At 46.0% G+C, this 22,380-nt stretch overlaps 2 protein-coding genes across 2 annotated transcripts in view; both read left to right on the plus strand.

Annotated features, from left to right (window-relative positions):
• The window catches only part of LOC124653523 (asparagine synthetase [glutamine-hydrolyzing] 2), an 84,962-nt gene that overhangs the window by 59,969 nt on the left and 2,613 nt on the right, over positions 1-22,380 (plus strand). The gene's annotated exons all lie outside the window — the stretch shown is intronic.
• Positions 1,149-2,939, plus strand: LOC124652481. Its single transcript, XM_047191498.1, has one exon. The coding sequence runs from the start codon at positions 1,161-1,163 to the stop codon at positions 2,937-2,939; it is 1,779 nt and encodes a 592-aa protein (XP_047047454.1). The 5' UTR covers positions 1,149-1,160.

A 22,380-nucleotide genomic window follows, 5' to 3' on the forward strand; every position in this document is an offset into this window, starting at 1 on the left:
TGTTGGGGCAAGGAGGAGTGGCTCCCGGGCCCAGACACCGATCTGCTGGAGTGGTTGACGTCCCGGGCTTGTCCAACAGCTCACAAACGGGACATGTGGACTGCCATCATCCTGGTCTTTTGGTGCATTTGGAGGCACAGGAACGACGTGGTCTTCAACGGAGCGGTGGCTTCGCATGGCGCCATCAGGGACAAAGTGCAGGAGGAGTTCGAGCGGTGGCGCCTAGCCAAACTTTTCCGTGGCACTTTCTTTGTTTTTCTTGATCCGGCCGTTGTACCGTGGCAGCACTTAGAGTAGACGTGTGTTTGGGGAGCTGCCCCCTATGGTAGCGCAAACTTTGTCATCTTGGCACCCTTCTATATGATTGATGCACCTTTCCAGGGTGTATTCTCGAAGAAAAAAAAATTACACCATAGTGTGTTAATAGTCAGGAGAAATTTCATGGCTGGGAGAACCAACCTGAGGTTGGGTGGTTAGGAGGGTGGTTGTACCCCCAGCCCACCAGAGTTCAAATCCCAGGTTTGACATCTGCGTGTCTCGCATCTGTGTGTCTCATTAAGGCGGAATATTCATTCAGTGGGAGGCGACGTTCCCGTCGACAGCGAGGCGCCAGTGGTGACTTCATCAATTTTAAGATCCCCGCCGGCTCAGTCTTTCGGAGGTGCTCATAGGGGTAGGGTGTGCGTGTGTGCGTTCATAGGGGTGAGTGTATACTCGTGTATATGTGAGCGTGTGCGTTGTACTGTGTTTCTCAAAAAAAAAATCATGGCTGGATGGAGTAGTCCGCTCTCCTTAGCAGCCATAAGTTCCTAAACAATGCAACCCGATCACACGGTGAGCTTGCCAGTGATTAATCAACACAAAAATAAGGTCTGAAATGGCATTAGCATCCAACCAAATCTCACCAACGTGACCAAAAGTCTACGAGCAGCTAAACATTGCGTGTACTTGTCAAAAAAAATCTAACTTAATAGTTGCCCTATCTGTCAGAGCTGTCTTGAAGTCCATGCACCGCACTACATGTTCAGTGCTAGTCAACTCGTACACACAACGCCGCCACCTCGCTATAAGTAGCAAGCAAATCTTACACTTGGTGCTGTACCTACCAATCTTCCAACAAAGATCGAAGAAATGGCCGACGGCAAGGGGCTGCGGCTGTGATGTGCACGCCGGCGTTCGCCTCGCGGGTTATGCGGAGCCGGTGGTACGTGGTGTTCGCGTCGATGGTTGTGATGGCGGCGTCGGGGTCGACGTACATCTTCGCGCTCTACTCCAAGGAGCTCCGGTCGACGCTGGGGTACAACCAGCAGACGCTCAACACCCTGAGCTTCTTCAAGGACCTCGGCACCAACGTCGGCGTGGTCTCCGGGCTGGTGCAGCAGGTGGCGCCGACGTGGGCCGTTCTGCTCATCGGCGCCGGCATGAATCTGGCGGGGTACCTCATGGTGTACCTCGCGCTGACGGAGCGCACGGCGGCGCCACCCGTGTGGCTCATGTCCATCTACATGTGCGTGGGCGCCAACGCGCTCACCTTTTCCAACACCGGCGCGCTCGTCTCCTGCGTCAAGAACTCCCCGGAGAGCCGTGGCATCGTCATCGGCCTGCTCAAGGGCTTCGTCGGGCTCAGCGGCGCCATCTACACGCAGCTCTACCTCGCCATCTACGGCGACGACGCCAAGTCGCTCGTCCTCCTCATCGCGTGGCTTCCGGCCGCCGTGTACATCTTCTTCGTGCACACCATCCGCGTCCTGCCATACCGTCGCCGCGCCGAAGGCGACGAGCCTAACACCAAGCCCTTCTTCTGCTTCCTCTACATCTCCATCGCGCTCGCCACCTACCTCCTCGTCATGATCGTGGTGCAGAAGCAGGTGCCCACCTTCTCCCACGCCGCGTACGCCGTCGGCGCCACCGTGCTCCTCCTCATCCTCTTCCTCCCCCTCGGCGTGGTCATCAAGGAGGAGTACCAGGCCGTGTCACAGCTCGAGGAGTCCCTTCAGCATCCGCCGGCCATCGCCGTCGAAGAACCAAAAACAAGCAGCGCGAAAGACGACGACGATCACGACGAGACGAAGCCGTCATTTGGCTTCGGCTGCTTCACAAGCATGTTCAAGCCGCCGGCGCTGGGGGAGGACTTCTCAATCATGCAGGCGCTGGTGAGCGTGGAGATGCTGGTGCTGTTCGTGGTGTCGGTGTTCGGCATCGGCGGTACGCTGACAGCGATCGACAACATGGCGCAGATCGGGCAGTCGCTGGGCTACCCGGCCAAGAGCATCAACACCTTCGTCTCCCTCATCAGCATCTGGAACTACGCCGGCCGCGTGGGCGCCGGCTACATGTCGGAGTTCTTCCTCGCACGGTACAGGTTCCCGCGGCCTCTGGCGCTGACGGTGGTGCTCCTCGTCTCCTGCGTCGGCCACCTCTTCATCGCCTTCGGCGTGCCGCAGTCTCTCTACGCCGCGTCGGTGATCATCGGCTTCTGCTTCGGCGCGCAGTGGCCGCTGCTCTTCTCCATCATCTCCGAAGTGTTCGGGCTCAAGTACTACTCCACGCTCTTCAACTTCGGCTCCGCGGCGAGCCCCATCGGCGCGTACGTGCTCAACGTGCGCATCGCCGGCCGCATGTACGACGCCGAGGCCGCCAGGCAGCACGGCGGCGTGGCCGCCGTTGGGGACAAGGTCTGCAAGGGGGTGCAGTGCTTCAAGCACGCATTCCTCATCATCACGGGGGTGACGCTCGCCGGCGTGCTCGTGTCGCTGGTGTTGGTGTGGAGGACGAGGAGCTTCTACAAGGGGGACATCTACGCCAGGTTCAAGGTGGCACCGGCCACGGTGGTGGACGGGAGCAACGACGGCCGGGAGATGGGAGGGAGTAGAGATGAGGAGGAAGTAAAGAAGAGCAAGAACAAGAAACAGGAAGTTAATGCGGAGGAGATTCAATGATAACTAGTAGTACTAATTCATAATTGTAGTGTTTTCTGTGATCTAAGCAAATGTTTAGAGAGGATGGAGAGTGGATGAATATGGTCAATCTGTAGTACTCCTTGTAGTTGTGGATGAATATGGTTAATCTGTAGTACGGCTTGTGGATGTTTCTGTTGTTTTTTGCGAACACGCAAAATTGCATTAGAAGAAGGATGTGACTGATCCTCAATGATTGAGAATTATAAATTACGAAGAAAATCTAACTGTTCGGATAAATATTTGTAGTTGCATCTCGAGTTTCAACTGGAAATATCTCTGTTACAACTCCACTAACCCAACATTGTATGCCAGAGCACGCAACGCCAGGACCTGCAGAGCAGCTTTGCTTCTCTCCCTCCTCGGCCGAATCAATGCATCTCCGACCTCTGCAGGCGCGTCAGCTCGCCATCCCGCCTCGGCTTCAATGCCGGCAGCCCAGCCTACGCCGCCCATGCCTCTGCCGCCCCCGGTGCGCAGCATCAGTGCCATTGCTGTCCCTGACACGCCCAGCGGCAGGCCGGGACGCAAGTTTCACGGGAATGGATCGAGGTTCTGGCGAGGTGCGCGCGGAAGGCGCCCATCCACCTTGCCATCTCCGGACTCCGCCGTCAGTGCGCCGGCCCCAGCGACCACCGTCCCGCTCCGACGACCAAGTTTCACAGGAATGGATCGAGGTTCTAGCCACGAAAATCTTGATGTGATGTGGTATGATGCGATTTGGGACATTTGCTGTAGAAAATCTGTTTGAAGAAATTGTAGTAGATTTTATTTTTATTTTTGAAACGGGTATTCCCATCCGTATCAAAGTTTTATTTTTGAAATTGGTATCCCATCTGTATCAAAGTGATGCATAAGATCTTTTATTAACTTATGGCATGGTCAGAGTATCATAATTATTACTCCTTCCGTTCCAAAATGTAAGACGTCTAAGATTTAGGCAAAAGGCAACATCTTCTAGACCAGGATTATATGAAAAAATAGGAATATCTACAATGTCATATAAAACTTTTGAAAAACTATACTTTCTACTGAATCTATCGATATTGATTTGGTATTGTGAATGTTTAAATTTTTACGTAAAAATTTAGTCAAACTTAAAATATATCGACTTTTGACTAAAGTTTAGGTGTCTGCACGAACTCCCACCCAAACTTGTTTCGGATCACTTTTTTCTTTGCAATACCCTTAAGCCAATTTCAAACAGGTCTGTAATATTAATTGGAGCAGTTATACTAAAAGTCATATGCACTATATTTGCCAAACAAGTTTAGCAAAAGGACAATCTGTGAAATGATGTTGAACGGACTCTTGTTTGTCACAAAAACAACATGGCGTGTTCCCCTGCCAGTTTTTTTAGCCAAATTATCCTTAGTGAGAAGTACTTTGCGATGAAGAAATCACATGAAAATCTTAATTTTAAATGGTACTTTTATTTTTGAATATATTTTCTAAGGTATTTTGTGTGATCATTCATAAGACCCAGGGACGAAGCTAGAGAATTGACTTTACAGAGAACTGGCTAGAATTACTAAGGCCCCGAACAAACAAGTCTTTTTTTGACAATCCCAAACAAACAAGTCTTAGTCACTTGAAGGTTAATATGCATGTGGCGCTGCACAAGATTGAACCATTGATTATATTTATTTATTTTCGTTCGAAACTCTCTAGAAAGTGATGCTTAAAGGGATTTGAGCAAAAACATCAACCACCAAAACTTCTTTCCAATGAACAATGTTACAAAGGGAAGGATATTGGTCTGAGGCGTCTTCTTCTCTTGTAATTGAACCAACAAGAAATACTGCAAGCTATATTAAAGATATTCCAAGGGAGAAAAGTCGCGGACCAGACAGCTTTGGGTCTGGATTTTGTTAAGATTTTAGGCACTTAATTAACAAAGACGTGGTGAAATTCTTTAATCAATGTTACTAAGGAGATCCGAAGCTGGAAGGAAATAACAGGTCATATACGATCCTACTTCGCAAACAGGAAAATAACAATACATCAAGCAACTACATGCTGATATCACTTTTAAACTGCACGATTAAGTGAATTACTAAAATCCTACTTGCACGCCTGCAGTCTATGATCAAACTACTGGTCGTCGCAGATCAGTGTGGCTTTGTCAAGACGAGATGCATCGCTCATAATTTTACATATGCAATGAACTTGGTTCAAACCTGTATGAAACGGAAGAAGAAAGCAATGGTTCTGAAATTAGATTTCAGTAAAGCGTTTGACACTGTCTTGTGGGATGCTCTTTTCGTGATCAGAGGAATCGATGGGAAGTGGATTATGTGGACGAAGGAACTTCTTACCTGTGCAAAAACAGCTATTCTTCTAAACGGAATCCTAGGTAATTGGACTAACATTAAAAGAAGTTTACGGCAAGGAGATCCGTTGTCCCTGTTATTGTTCATTGTGGTGGTTGATGTTCTGCAACAAGCCATAAAATGCACTGCTGCTGATGGCTTACTTCGGCATCTGGTGTTGGAGGATTTTTTTTTAAACAGATAAGGCCTCGAAGGGCCTGGAGCTTCTATTACGGCGGTGGGCAAAGTTTTACAAGGAGGACACTGAAAGAAAAGAAAATTACAACAAGGTCCTTGACATATCCATTCTTCACCCTAGAGAAGATTGCAGAAACGCAATCGGGTCCAAACTCTCCGCCAGCGACGAACAACCTGCAACCACGACCACCTCTATCCAGACCGGGGACGAAACCACTTGGCCAAGCAGAGGCTTGAGCGGACGCAGCAAGGCTGAGGATATTCCTCTCGCAGAGGAAGAAGACGCTCTGGCAGGCTTGACTGCCGAGCGAGGCGGGGTCAGCCTCCTGACCGAAGATAGCGGCGGCGAGCTTAGGCCGTCGCTTGAGAACCGCCCAGGGGAGATGAAGCTCCAAACGCTCCCCAGAACAGCGCTGGTGCACCATCAGCTTGAGGTGTTCCTCATCCTTTCCCTCGCCACTATGGCAGGCCGAGACGAGGAAGAACACCATAAAGCAACCAGTACGGCGCTGATGAAGGCTTCTTCTTGATCTGTGAAGCAGCAGCAAAGGCTCCTCCTTCTCCTCGCCACCCCAGCTGTAACATCCCTGTTTTTGCTAAACCTAGATTAGGGTTTGTTGTGCATCATTTCATGAGCATCATGTTTTCCTAAAAAAAAAATTGCATTAGTTAATTTTGGAAAACCATAATGTTATGCAAACCTCCCTCTCTTTTCAAATGCACAAGTAGTTGCAAATTTCAAAATTAAGTTACATGGCATTTCTGTTATATGTTAAAGGCCATGGATATTTTGAAAAGTTCAGAAAGTTTGAAAAATACAAAATAGTTTCAAATAGCAAAAGTTTGAAACAAAATAAAAACAGTTTTTAGAAAAAGAGAAGAGAGAAGAAAACCCCCTCTCCCTTGTTCTGGGCCGCATCCCAACTCTCCTCTCTCACCTCCTCTCTCTGCGCAGCCCAGCAGGCCGGCCCAGCTCCACCGGTTTTGGCCCAACCCCACCCCCAGGGGGTTTTTCGCAAAACGCCCCCGTCATCTTCAACCTCCGTTTTGGGAAGCAGCTCGGTGGCAGCCTCCCCGGCGCTCCCCTGCGTTGAGATCAGCGCCGCCGCCCCCGGCGGCTATAAGAGCCCCTCTCGCCACCGGAGAAACCCTAGAACCCCATCTTTCCCCTCCCGCGCCTTCCCCACACGAGGACGAAACCCTAGCTACATGCAGTAGCTCCGGCCGTCGCGTAGCCTCGCCGATGCATGCCTCCCCTTGCCCTGCCGCCTAGCCCACGAGCTCCGCCACGTCTCGGCGCCCCTCCTAGCTGAAGCACGCAAGCCGAGATGGCTCCAGACGGCCGAATCGAACCTCCTCCCCGAGCTCCGGCCATCGCCGAATCCGTCGCTACGGACCTCCTCCGGCCTCGCCGACGAGCCCTATGGCTCCACGGTGAGATTCCGCTCCTCCTGGTGCACCCGCCTTCCTCCGCCCTCCCCTGTAGCGCCTTCGCCACGTGAAACCGCCGTGGCTGCTCGTCGCCGGCGTGGCTCCGGCCACCCCCAGCTAACGGCGTGGCCACCAGTCGCCTCGCCGTGCTCGTGCGCGTCGAACGCGCTGCCCCGCGCGTCCAGGGGCGCCCTCTAGCGCCGCCGCGCTATGGTCACCGGCGCCGGCCGCCGGAGTTGACCACCGGCGGTTGACCGTCGTGGGGCCTGCGCCCCTTTTCTTTTATAATTTCTTTTATTTCTGTAAATGAAAATGCATTGACATGTGGACCCCTCTGTCAGATTTTTATTAATTTCAGAAATAATTAGGAAAAAGAATAAAACCCTGACATGTGGGTCCAGGTCTGTCAGATTTTAATTATTTTCCAGAATTTTCAGAAATGATTTAAAATGAATAAATCTTGTAAAATTCATAAGTAATTCATTTTAAATCAGAAAAATATGTATAATATAGCAAAATTTTCAGAAAAATGAGATCTACAATTTGGTTACAAAATCATGCATTGTTAAACAACTTTCAACCCTAGTTGTTTTAGAAGAACTAAATCAACCCCTTTGAGGTTCCGGAACTACTAACCCTGATTCCGTCGAACCTCAGTTAAATTGATGATTTATTAGGGTTAACTTCAGTACCTAATTAACATGTCATGTCATTTATTGTATGCGCATTGCATCGATGCCATGTGTTGATTGTTCCTTTACCTTTCCGGTGTTTGCTTCTTCGCGATCGATAGAGCAATTGTCGAGACGATGAAGATCGACAACGACGCAGAGCAATACTTGTCCATCGACAAACAAGTCAAGCATGGGATCTCCGAAGATCCGCATTGGTTTGTCAGGGACAAAGGCAAGCCCTAGCCTGGTTCATATTATGATTTCGAAATGCTTTTACTTCTGGTTCCTACATATTGCATTCGTTTCCAGTATGTTTTATCGGCAGGTATAGTTATCCTATGTGTTGCATTTACCATCTTTGTAGCCTAAATACTCTGATCCACTGCTCCCATCAAGACTAGGTTTGAGCTATGTGTGCACCGCTAGAGCCGTTATATCGATTAAGCTTAGCCATGCTTAGTTGACGAATTCTGATCCATCCGGTTGATGAATCAGAGCTGCGAATGAACCTAGTATGGCAGGATGACGTGGTAAGATCAGTGATGTTAATAAACATGTTTAAAGGCTTGGATGGGCCGCCACATGGGTATGTGGTGATTTGACTCGTTCTCGCCGCTACTAGGACCTGAGGTTCTCGCCTTCGAAACCAAGACTGAGCGTACAACCACACGGGGTCCATGGGAACCCCTTGTCCCGAACTTGCCTAGCTTACCCATGAGTCAATTAGTTTGCGAGTTCTATTTGGCATTCTGCATGGCGAAGGCGTGGAAAAGGTTTTCAAAGGTGCATCATACAGGGCGTGGCCGGGGTGAAGGATGCTGGAGGCATTGAACTGGATCCCCTGCACACAATGACCGGGACCGCCTCGAAGAATGGCTACCTACGATGAAGGAGCTCCCCAGTTAGTTTGACTCATGGAACAGGCGAAGCAAGGGAAAGGTTTTGGTCGACCACCCTCTGTCGGCACACCAAGGAAGTGTGCTAACGTTCTGGCATTAAGAGTCGGTCGGCGCGTGTGGGTAAAGTTGTACACCCCTGCAGGGTTAAACCTTTTCGAAAAGCCGTGTCCACGGTTACGGACGACTTGGGGAAGGACGTGTTGATCATAGACAACTTGAACCTAATCGTAAAACTTGGAATCAATGTGTGATAAGGATTCCTTCTCAGGGTATCGAGAGGGTGATCCTAGTTGATAGGTTCAGCTGATGATGAAGATTCGGTGGATTCAATATGATGATCAGTAGAGCTAGTGATATCACTCTCTTATCCTTTTTAAAATGATCTGAATAGTCGAGCTTCTGCTCCCTCTTGTTTTACAAAGGAAAACTGGCTTTCCGCAAAATAAGCTCCACATAAAGCCTCGCATACCCGCTTTGCTAAAAGGTTGTACTAAGTCTTGTTGAGTCCGTGTACTCAGCTTTGCATGCTTTGTTTCAGACGAAGACTCTCCAACAAATGGTGGTTTCTAGGTCGACATCAACGAGTAGCTTGGGATTCCCAGGTGGCAGCCTGGAATCTATGGGCTGGGACGTCGCCGTTATGCTCCTGGCCTCTTAGGCCTTTTGCTATCTTGCTATTTAGAATAGCATAACTTCGCTTCCGTTGATTGATGAAATGTCAGGTCAGTGACCTTTGCTTGTAATACTTATGAAGCTAGGTATGGCTTCTTGAAAGTTACCTTGTGATTACTACCTCATAGTGTCCTTTGTGTCACTCACATAGTAGTTACTCCTTTCTCCATGTTTTAATCCTTGGACTTGAACCGAAGGTCCCGGATTGTCTTTGGGTTCTTTTGAACCTCAGTACATGAAGCTGACCTTTAACCCAAGATCCATTCCATTGACCCATGTTGTCCATGGTACCATACATCAGGATGGCTAACTTCAAATCCACCTAGCCCTCAAGTCTTTGATTGTAGTCGTGATTGTATTACGACAGCAAAGACCTTTCCGACCATTAACTTTGGCAGAGGTTCTTTCATGGAACCAAATGGATCACGACAAGAGTGCTCTTTTTGAGTCTCACATCTATGTCCGTGACTCTGCCACACCTCCCTTTTCTGCACGAGTTTTACAAGAGTGCTATCTTGTGCATCTACATCTTAGGATTTCTAATTCTGATTATGTTCCTCCTCTTTAGTTTCTTTCCGACCTTTGTCTGCTAGTTAGCAGCCAAGTGTTAAAGGTGCATTGGTGTTTTCCAGTGCATATTACCTTGTGGTCTTTCAAGACATTTCACTTCAAGATGGCAGGAGACACAAACTCCAGTACCTCGTCCATTTCTAGGACCCGGTCAAAGTGTTGTAATCCGCAGATTAAAAGGCTTATGTAGCTTCTATTCTGTTCTACCTTAAAGTATCACCCTATTTTATATCTATAGGTCGTGCTAAGTCTCATGACCTTATCGATGAAGTGATGCTCTTACATATCTCTACTCGCCCTTCCTCCGAGTTGTCCATGCTTGGGAATGTTGGGGTGTATGTATTGATGTGTCCATCCGAGATTCTTAGCAATTCTCATTGCTTTGAAATCCAATGATGTTTGTGTCATTCTTAGCATGATTGTTAAACAATCACTAAGCAAAAGTTGACTGTGCTCCCAAGTGTGTTGTTCATGTGCACCTTCTTCGGTCAAAGAGTTAGGTTCGTGCTGAAGCTCTCAAGACCATATCGTTTTCCTTATGAAGCAAGTTCCCTCTCGAACTCAGTGACATATCGGGTTAGTGATATTCTGGATGTCTTCTAGAAGTATCACCATGTTGTCACGTGACCGTGTTGTCGAGTTCAAAATTAAGTTGGTTCTATGAACCACTACTTTTCTAAGAAACTGTACTGGATATCTTGGACTAGTTGGTTGAGCTTAAACAACAACTTGCAGAGTTGAAAGACAAGAGCTCTATCCGACTTGTTCCTTCTTAAATGGATGTCTAGTTTTGTCCGTGTTGAAGTAAGGAAGTATCTCCTTTATGGATATGCTATCTTTCAAAATATTTGATTTGAGTTTGGGCTATCATCAAATCAAACTCAGTTCCAAGGACTATCTTGATGGTGTTTATACTAATGGTGTTTCACCTGAATACATCCTCATGTCCTTTGGTCTGACCAATACTTTTGCCTCGTTCATGTAACATGTGAGTCCCTCTTCTTGGAGTACCTTGATAAGTTTGTTGTTGAGCCCATCGATAACATTCTTATTTTCTCCATGCCCAAAGAGGTTCATATTGAACAAACACTAATGTTGGGAACTTTTAAGAACCATCTTTGTGTTATCACGAAGTATGTGTTCTGGATGTTAGAAGTCACCTTCTCTGGTTCACGTGCATTTGCTGAAAGATGTCACCGTGGATCCGAGTAGAGTTCCCTTTTCTTTCTTCGGGAATCATCGCAAGTCAGTTATGCATGTGCGGAATATTCTTGAGATCGCAGGTTGTTACCTCCATTCTCTTGAAAATTTTCTCTATGCACCCCAAGCCACTGACTGGTTTGTTCAAGAAAGAAAAGAATTTTAATAACTTCATTATCCTCTTTGATGTCCCCACTAGGACTCAATCGTGTTTCATTGCAAGAAGTTCATGTGCCCGTAATTTCCTTTGGCAGTTACAACCACATGGCTTCAGCAATCTAGCTCAATCTTTTGGTGCTTGACATTGTAGTCCATAACTTGAGAGTCTAGCAGCTTTACCTTTGTGGTAATTGTTGCAAATTTTCATTCGGACATGCTAAGTTTGAAATATCTTTACACCTAACCTAAGCCGAACCTCAAGCGGCAAGGATGGTTAGTGTTTCTCAAGGATTCATGACATAGGTCTCTTTGTAAATCCGGCAAGATTGATGTCGTGGTTAACACAATTAGTCGTAAGGTCTAATGTCATAATCTCCTGAAACAACAAGAACAACCACTCCCTATAAGGATCTTATGTGACTTATTCTAGGAGTTTCCCTTATATGTCTTTCTAATCCTAAAGTCTGACCTTCACTTGATGACCTGTTGAAGGCTATTTAGAAGCCTGATATTGGTGTCTAGAACATCATGGAGAACATTAGAAGCAGTGTTGCTAAATGTATCTCGGTCAATCCTTCGAAACCATTTCTCTCGTGATAACAACTCCGTTAGGAGAATTTTTCACTCCCCGGTGATTCTTACTACGTCGTTCGACAATGCTTTTCCCCCTTCCTTTGGATTTTACTTGAAGATCTCTTTAATTCACACGTTGTGTGAATTCGTCAGTCTTATGTGACCCCAGCACTTTTGAGTAAGCTTTAACCGAATGGAAATCCTCTTGTCATATTCAAAGTTCAAAGCCTCAGAAAAGTATCCTTCCTTAGGGGTGCCACATCTCCGTTGTCTATTCGTTCAAGTAACATGAAGTAATATCGTAAACCTTGGCACTTCACTAGCTAGTGCTCCTTCCCTTCCTGTTGTTGTACATGAAGTTCTAATCAATTCACACGTTGTGTGAATTCGTCAGTCATCTAGGCCCCCAGCCTTTTGAAGAGACAACAATCGTTACCTTGTCCCTTCGTAATGGTATCAAAGGAGTGACTGATTTTGAAATCCAAAGTTGCTCTCGTGGGATAATCATCTGTGCTTCTACGAGTCACCCTCTCTAAGAGTGCCTCGTTATGGTATCAAAGGCAAGTTAACTCCTCGTTACCTTGTCCCTTCGTAATCTTGTAAAGAGTGGAGCAATTGTCTACCAAAATTTGAAACTTCTTCTGTCTCCTCCGTTACTTTGACGTGTTTCATGTTTGTTAACTCAAGAGTTGTTTTTAAACACTCCTTCCATGAGTTGACCATGTGTTGCGGTCAGAAACCCACCGGCGAGCAACGACGGGCAACACAGTAGAGCCGGGAGGCTCCCAGGACTGCGGCTGGCCCTGGTCCCTCGAGCGACGGCCCGCAAAGCCTCGGCACGCACGTCCGATGCTGGTGCAAGGGCGTGCCACCCGACCTATACCTGGTCAGGAAGGTGATGGATTTGCTTCGCTTAGTTTCCTGCATGGCATACACGTAAACATTAAATACGAGCCTCGATCGGCTCTCAGGTTGTCCTGTGAATCGGCTCAAGGAGCCGATCCACCCATGGTTCGTATGAGGTCTACGATCACATGGTGGTCCTGCTTGATCAATATAAAGCTGAAACGACCTACGACGATTTAGGGTTTTCACCACATAATCGGAACATCCTACGCGTGATTGAGCACTGGAAGCCACGCACGGTGATAATAAACCGACCCTAGACAAGGCCTAAAAACCAACATGAAGTTGATCCCGGAACATCTTATCTAGGGCTAGCAAACTACACCCTACGTGCTACTTGGATCCTTCAACCCGTTTGCAAGGCCTAACTATGCAGATATTAAACTAATCCTTGAAGAACAAGGAGCAATCATAACGGATCGGATCTACTAAATAATGATCAAGCGAGGTGCCGCCCTTACACCTAAGGTAGGTGTAAGGGCGGCTAGACGTCTAAGGGTTGCATGGACGAAAGCATGTGATACGATGAAACAATGCTAACCCTAACACATCTATGATAACTACGTTGCTCGCCATCAACAAGGCTTCAGCACGAGCAACGCATGAACAGCGAATAAACGTGTACTGCCTAGATCGCAAGATGCGATCTAGGCAGCATGATGCTTACCTGGAAGAAACCCTCGAAACAAGGGATTGGCGATGCGCCTAGATTGGTTTGTGATGAACGTGATTGTTGTCTTTCTCAATAACCCTAGATACATATTTATAGTCCGTAGACTTTCTAACGTGGGAATAATCCCAACCGTGCACGAGCCAAATTCTATCTAACCGACACGTATCCTACTATATTTACAGATACACGGGCAAACTAGCCCAAACTTTGTATACAAGGCCGACTCATGTATTTCTTCCGCGTATATTCTTCAAGCCCATCTTAATCGCGGCCCACCTCTGATCCGGTCAAATTCTGGTGATAACACATGCCCCCCTGGTTTTGGAAATGATAATTCCAAAATCACTCTGCTTTTCTTCGTCGGGTCATGTCGTGGCAGAGCAGAACCGTCGCAGCATCCTTCATCATGATGCCTTGCCTTCTCAACTTCTCTGCAGGATTTGATAGCTTTAACATCACTTCCTTGGAAACCGTAGTGGCATTAAATCTCCACTATACCCCCCTTATTTAACTGTGCCGAATGGCTCGCCTCTTCATCCCCTTGTTCTGTTCCAACCATCGGCACCAAAAAAACCCCTTTCCCTGTAGCAATGTCTTCCTCTTCCTCCGTCTCATCAGGCCTCTCTTTCCAATCTTCTTCCTCGAGCGAGCGGGAGTGGGACTTTGACTATGTGCCAAATGGCCCCCCCGGGGCCCTCGTCGGGTCAGATGGTGACTTACCCCTGACCGATGGGGAGGACAACCTCCAGTTCCTCATCGAAGGGGAGCTGGAGAGCGAGAGCGAAGACGACCTCCACTCCTGGGCGAACTCCACCTCCTCCGACGAGGAGGAAGAAGAAGAAGAGGAGGAAGAGGAGGAAGAGGAGGAGGATGACTCCTCCTCTTCCGCTGGGTATCCGCCGGCGAAGCGCTTCCGCGCTTGGGCGGACAGCGAGGACGATGATGATGACGAGGAAGAAGAGGCTCCGGCCGAGGGCTGGGGCAGCAGCGACGAGGAACTCTCCGGAAGCAGCGCCGACGGCAGCTACGATGCCGACGACGAGGCCAGCGAGGATTAGTAGTGTAGGATTAGTAGTTCCTGAGCAATCGGCTCTTCTTTTGTTCTTCCTTTCTTGAGCAATCGGCTCTTCATTGTAAAAAACCCCTCTTGTTAATGAAGGAGTGCTTCCAGTTAATTTTGCCGATAGTCAAAGTCAAACAATCCCCACAAGAGCCGATGGCATCGCATCGGCCTCTACCATAAAACACAAGCAAGGCCAACCTAATTGCCCCTCCAAACGGTAACCTGCGACCTCCGTCTGAGAAAGCAAACTCAGATCCCCAAATCGCCGCCCAAGCAGTTCCACGAATCTCAGATCTCAACCGCGCCGTCCTAATTCCACAGCGCATCAAATGGCGGAATCGTCCAACGCCAACGCCATGGTCTCCGGTCTTAAGGTAATCCTTAACCGCCTCTTCGCCATTCGAATCAATGTTAGGATTAAACAGCAAACACCTGAATTAATGCCCTATTCCGTTATTAATTTTAGGTTTCAGACATCCTGCTGCCGCATCCTTCTCTCCCAAATTCTATGTGTCTTGGCCCCCGTTCTTCCGAGAGTCCCGCTCACTTAATCTCATGCGAGGCCAATAGAATCCCCTTTGTGAACCGGAATTTAGATCCGACTTCGTGGGCCGACCGCTCGCGAGCGTGGCCTAATCCTCCTGAAGGTTGGGTGGCATGGTACAGTAGAGTGTCTAAAACCCATTATGCCACCTGGGAAACGATAGGGATAGCCGATGCTTTCTCATTATCATTGTCTCCTCTTGAAAAGAATGAGAACCTTCTGAAAACCATCGGCTACTTTTGGTATGATGCATTGAATTGCTTCATGTTCGGCCATGGCCCCATGACACCAACTCTGCTGGACGTGGCCATGATCACAGGCCTGGACATCGCATCCTCAAGCCCCTCTGCCTTTAAATTGCCAAAGGTCCCTTTCACCCTTTCCTCTAAAACAGAGTGTACAAGTTGGGGCGCCTACCTCAGGCGTTATATGAAAACCAAAGGCCCTGTGACAGAGAAAGAGCACACGGCCTTCTTGAACTTCTGGCTGGAGCACTTCATATTCTGTGGTTCTTCACTCGCCCCAACCAAGAATTACCTTTCCCTGGCCTATGAACTCGCCAAAGGCACTCAACTTGGCCTTGGCAAACTGTTCCTTGGAGAGGTCTATCGATCTCTTCAACTGATGTCTGTCAAACTGTTCTCCCAAAAGACAGTTAAAACAGGAGGCCCCTGGTGGTTTATTCAGCTATGGGCTCAGCTGTACTTTCAGAACCAGATCCCAAACTCCCCACCTTTGGCCACCTGCACCTTCCCAGATGCTAATGGGAAGGAGATCCGATGCACTAGCTATGGCCAAGCTCTGTATAGCCTCCCAGGCAGCAGACTGATCCCCAAGGAAGCAGCAGAGTGGTTCAAGATTTTCTTCCAAGGCTTGGACAACCCCTTGTTCTTTCCTTATACTGAATCGGGGAACTTTGAGAATCCAGTCTCCTTCCGGCTAGACAGCTTTGCCGATGACGCTAGCACCCGGCACTTGTACTCTATCATGATCCGTCCTTGCTTCCTCCCAGTTGGCATGAGTACCTCAAACAGGATCATCAAGCCTGGCTATGAGTCTTACCAACCGGTGGTAGTAGCCCGGCAGCTTGGTCTCGGGCAAGTGCCCCCACACTTCTTTCTCCACCACCTGACAGCAAGCAGAGCTGAACCGCTCGACATCCTTACTGGCCAAAGGTGCTATACCTTCTTTGACGCTCTGGCCATTCCAATTCCTCACAACCTCTGTTTCACCATCACTACCGATGGTTTCGAGACTTGGTGGTCCATGTGGAAGACTGATGTCTACGGGAGCTTCTATTCTTGTAGACAGTGTTGGGCCTCCAAGAGCATAGGTTTGTAGAACAGCAGCAAGTTTCCCTTAAGTGGATCACCCAAGGTTTATCGATCTCAGGGAGGAAGAGGTCAAAGATATCCCTCTCATGCAACCCCGCAACCACAAAGCAAGAAGTCTCTTGTGTCCCCAACACACCTAATAGGTGCACTAGTTCGGCGAAGAGATAGTGAAATACGGGTGGTATGAATAAGTATGAGCAAGTGGCAACGGCACCGGAAAAGTGCTTTGCCCGGGACGAGTAAACAAGCGAGTAGTAACGCAAGCAGTAGTAACGCAAGTAAAACGAGTAAACAAGCAGCGATAGCAGTATTTAGGAACAAGGCCTAGGGATTATACTTTCACTAGTGGACACTCTCAACTTTGATCACATAACATAATAGATAAATGCATACTCTACACTCTCTTGTTGGATGATGAACACATTGCGTAGGATTACACGAACCCTCAATGCCGGAGTTAACAAGCTCCACAATTCAATGTTCATATTTAAATAACCTTAGAGTGCATGAAAGATCAACACGACTAAACCAAGTACTAACATAGCATGCACACTCGTCACCTTCACACCATGTAGGAGGAATAGATCACATCAATACCATCATAGCAATAGTTAACTTCATAATCTACAAGAGATCACAATCATAGCCTACACCAAGTACTAACACGGATGCACACACTTGTCACCATTACACCGTGCGGGAGGAATAAAACTACTTTAATAACATCACTAGAGTAGCACATAGATAAATTGTGATACAAAACACATTGCACTCATAAAGGGATATAAATAAGCACTTCACTATGCCATTCATAACGGTGAATAAGTATTCGTGAAATATAGCCTAAGAGACCCACACGGTGCACACACTGTCACCTTTACACACGTGGGACAAGGAGTCTCCGGAGATCACATAAGTAAAACCCACTTGACTAGCATAATGACATCTAGATTACAAGCATCATCATATGAATCTCAATCATGTAAGGCAGCTCATGAGATTATTGTATTGAAGTACATAGGAGAGAGATGAACCACATAGCTACCGGTACAGCCCCGAGCCTCGATGGAGAACTACTCCCTCCTCATGGGAGACAGCAGCGTTGATGGAGATGGCGGTGGTGTCGATGGAGGAGCCTTCCGGGGGCACTTCCCCGTTCCGGCGGCGTGCCGGAACAGAGACTCCTGTCCCCCAGATCTTGGCTTCGCGATGGCGGCGGCTCTGGAAGGTTTCTCGTACCGTGGCTCTTTTCGTCTCGTGTTTTAGGTCTGGGACCTTTATATAGGCGAAGAGGCGGCGTCAGAAGGTCGAAGGGGCGACGACACCATAGGGGGGCGCGGCCCAGGCCCTGGCCGCGCCACCCTGTCGTCTGGGGCCCACAGGGCCCTCCTCTGCGGCTCTCGTGTCTTCTGGAAGCTTCGTGGAAAAATAGGATGCTGGGCGTTGATTTCGTCCGATTCCGAGAATATTTCCTTACTAGGATTTCTGGAAGCAAAAACAGCGAGAAAAAGGAACCGGCCCTTCGGCATCTCGTCAATAGGTTAGTTCCGGAAAACGCATAATAATGACATAAAGTATGCATAAAACATGTAGATATCATCAATAATGTGGCATGGAACATAAGAAATTATCGATACGTCGGAGACGTATCAGCATCCCCAAGCTTAGTTCTGCTCGTCCCGAGCAAGTAAAACGATAACAAAGATAATTTCTGAAGTGACATGCCATCATAAACTTGATCATATTGTAAACATATGTAATGAATGCAGCGATCAAAACAATGGTAATGACATGAGTAAACAACTGAATCATAAAGCAAAGGCTTTTCATGAATAGTACTTTCAAGACAGGCATCAATAAGTCTTGCATAAGAGTTAACTCATAAAGCAATAAATTCATAGTAAAGGCATTGAAGCAACACAATGGAAGATTAAGTTTCAGCGGTTGCTTTCAACTTGTAACATGTATATCTCAATGATAGTTTGTCAATGCAAAGCAATATAACAAGTGCAATATGCAAGTATGTAGGAATCAATGCACAGTTAACACAAGTGTTTGCTTCTTTGAGGTGGAGAGAAATAGGTGAACTGACTCAACATAAAAGTAAAACGAATGGTCCTTCAAAGAGGAAAGCATCGATTGCTATATTTGTGCTAGAGCTTTTATTTTGAAAACATGAAACAATTTTGTCAACGGTAGTAATAAAGCATATGAGTTATGTAAATTATATCTTACAAGTTGCAAGCCTCATGCATAGTATACTAATAGTGCCCGCACCTTGTCCTAATTAGCTTGGACTACCGGATCATCACAATACACATGTTTTAACCAAGTGTCACAATGGGGTACCTCCATGCCGCCTGTACAAAGGTCTAAGGAGAAAGCTCGCATTTTGGATTTCTCGCTTTTGATTATTCTCAACTTAGACATCCATACCGGGACAACATGGACAACAGATAATGGACTCCTCTTTAATGCATAAGCATGTGACAACAATTATTATTCTCATATGAGATTGAGGATATATGTCCAAAACTGAAACTTCCACCATGAATCATGGCTTTAGTTAGCGGCCCAATGTTCTTCTCTAACAATATGCATGCTCCAACCATTAAGGTGGTAGATCTCTCTTACTTCGGACAAGACGGACATGCATAGCAACTCACATGATATTCAACAAAGAGTAGTTGATGGCGTCCCCTGAAACATGGTTATCGCACAACAAGCAACTTAATAAGAGATAAAGTGCATAAGTACATATTCAATACCACAATAGTTTTTAAGCTATTTGTCCCATGAGCTATATATTGCAAAGGTGAATGATGGAAATTTTAAAGGTAGCACTCAAGCAATTTACTTTGGAATGGCGGAGAAATACCATGTAGTAGGTAGGTATGGTGGACACAAATGGCATAGTGGTTGGCTCAAGGATTTTGGATGCATGAGAAGTATTCCCTCTCGATACAAGGTTTAGGCTAGCAAGGTTATTTGAAACAAACACAAGGATGAACGGTGCAGCAAAACTCACATAAAAGACATATTGTAAACATTATAAGACTCTACACCGTCTTCCTTGTTGTTCAAAACTCAATACTAGAAATTATCTAGACTTTAGAGAGACCAAATATGCAAACCAAATTAGCAAGCTCTAAGTGTTTCTTCATTAATAGGTGCAAAGTATATGATGCAAGAGCTTAAACATGAGCACAACAATTGCCAAGTATCAAATTATCCAAGACATTTTCCCAATTACTACATGTAGCATTTTCCGTTTCCAACCATATAACAATTTAACGAAGAAGAAACTTCGCCATGAATACTATGAGTAAAGCCTAAGGACATACGTGTTCATATGAACCAGCGGAGCGTGTCTCTCTCCCACACAAGCATGATGGATCATATTTTATTCAAACAAAAACAAAAACAAACAGACGCTCCAAGTAAAGTACATAAGATGTGGCCGAATAAAAATATAGTTTCAAGAGAAGGAACCTGATAATTTGTCGATGAAGAAGGGGATGCCTTGGGCATCCCCAAGCTTAGACGCTTGGGTCTTCTTAAAATATGCAGGGATGAACCACGGGGGCTCCTCAAGCTTAGACTCTTCACTCTTCTTGATCATAGTATATCATCCTCCTCTCTTGACCCTTGAAAACTTCCTCCACACCAAACTCGAAACAAACTCATTAGAGGGTTAGTGCATAATCAAAAATTCACATATTCAGAGGTGACACAATAATTCTTAACACTTCTGGACATTGCTCAAAGCTACTGGAAGGTAATGGAACAAAGAAATCCATCCAACACGAATGAAAGAGGCAATGCGAAATAAAAGGCAGAATCTGTCAAAACAGAACAGTCCGTAAAGACGAATTTTATTGAGGCACCAGACTTGCTCAGATGAAAATGCTCAAATTGAATGAAAGTTGCGTACATATCTGAGGATCACTCACGTAAATTGGCATAATTTTCTGAGTTACCTACAGAGAATTAGGCCCAGATTCGTGACAGACAGAAATCTGTTTCTGCGCAGTAATCCAAATCTAGTATCAACCTTTCTATCAAAGACTTTACTTGGCACAACTAGGCACAAAACTAAGATAAGGAGAGGTTGCTACAGTAGTAACAACTTCCAAGACACAAATATAAAATAGAGGTACTGTAGCAAAATAAACACATGGGTTATCTCCCAAGAAGTTCTTTCTTTATAGCCATTAAGATGGGCTCAGCAGTTTTAATGATGCACTCGCAAGAGATAGTATTTGAAGCAAAAGAGAGTATCAAGAAGCAAATTCAAAACACATTTAAGTCTAACATGCTTCCTATGCATAGGAATCTTGTAAATAAACAAGTTCATGAAGAGCAAAGTAACAAGCATAGGAAGATAAAACAAGTGTAGCTTCAAAAATTTCAGCACATAGAGAGGCATTTTAGTAACATGAAAATTTCTACAACCATATTTTCCTCTCTCATAATAACTTTCAGTAGCATCATGAGCAAACTCAACAATATAACTATCAAATGAAACATTCTTATCATGAGTCTCATGCATAAAATTATCACTCTCCACATAAGCATAGTCATTCTTATTAATTGTAGTGGGAGCAAATTCAACAAAGTAGCTATCATCAAATATAGGAGGCATATTGTAATCATAATTAAATTTATCCTCCATAGTAGGCGGAACCAAAAGACCACTATCATTATAATCATCATAAATAGGAGGCAAAGTATCATCAAAGTAAATTTTCTCCTCAATGCTTGGGGGACTAAAAAGATCATGAAAACCAGCTTCCCCAAGCTTAGAACTTTCTATATCATTATCAACAATGGTGTTCAAAGCGTTCATACTAATATTACTACCAAGATGCAAATAAGATTCCATAGGTTTTTTAATTTTCGCATCAAACCATCCATGTCTTAAATCAGGAAATAGAATAAGAAGCTCATTGTTGTCCATTATGCCAAACTAGTGTAAACAAGAAACAAAAAGATGCAATTGCGGGATCTAAAGGAAATAGCTTCGAGTACTTACAACGGCGAAAATAGCTTAGTAGCCGAGATCCGGAGTGTGAGTACCTTTTACCTTTCCTCCCAGGCAACGGCGCCGTGAAAATAGCTTGATGTCTACGGGAGCTTCTATTCTTGTAGACAGTGTTGGGCCTCCAAGAGCGAGAGGTTTGTAGAACAGCAAGCAAGTTTCCCTTAAGTGGATCACCCAAGGTTTATCGATCTCGGGGAGGAAGAGGTCAAAGATATCCCTCTCATGCAACCCTGCAACCACAAAGCAAGAAGTCTCTTGTGTCCCCAACACACCTAATAGGTGCACTAGTTCGGCGAAGAGATAGTGAAATACAGGTGGTATGAATAAGTATGAGCAGTGGCAACGGCACCGGAAAAGTGCTTTGCCCAGGACAAGAAACAAGCGATGAGTAACGCAGCGAGTAGTAACGCAAGTAAAACAAGTAAACAAGCAGTGATATCGGTATTTAGGAACAAGGCCTAGGGATTAGACTTTCACTAGTGGACACTCTCAACTTTGATCACATAACGGAATAGATAAATGCATACTCTACACTCTCTTGTTGGATGATGAACACATTGCGTAGGATTACACGAACCCTCAATGTCGGAGTTAACAAGCTCCACAATTCAATGTTCATATTTAAATAACCTTAGAGTGCATGAAAGATCAACACGACTAAACCAAGTACTAACATAGCATGCACACTGTCACCTTCACACCATGTAGGAGGAATAGATCACATCAATACCATCATAGCAATAGTTAACTTCATAATCTACAAGAGATCACAATCATAGCCTACACCAAGTACTAACACGGATGCACACACTGTCACCATTACACCGTGCAGGAGGAATAAAACTACTTTAATAACATCACTAGAGTAGCACATAGATAAATTGTGATACAAAACACATTGCAATCATAAAGGGATATAAATAAGCACTTCACTATGCCATTCATAACAGTGAATAAGTATTCTATGAAATATAGCCTAAGAGACCCACACGGTGCACACACTGTCACCTTTACACACGTGGGACAAGGAGTCTCCGGAGATCACATAAGTAAAACCCACTTGACTAGCATAATGACATCTAGATTACAAGCATCATCATATGAATCTCAATCATGTAAGGCAGCTCATGAGATTATTGTATTGAAGTACATAGGAGAGAGATGAACCACA

The sequence above is a fragment of the Lolium rigidum genome, chromosome 5, assembly GCF_022539505.1.
Source record: "Lolium rigidum isolate FL_2022 chromosome 5, APGP_CSIRO_Lrig_0.1, whole genome shotgun sequence".
NCBI lineage: Eukaryota > Viridiplantae > Streptophyta > Magnoliopsida > Poales > Poaceae > Lolium > Lolium rigidum.

Bases quoted from the DNA above. Each gene is read 5' to 3' on its own strand.
- LOC124652481 (XM_047191498.1), top strand. From the start codon at position 1,161: ATGTGCACGCCGGCGTTCGCCTCGCGGGTTATGCGGAGCCGGTGGTAC.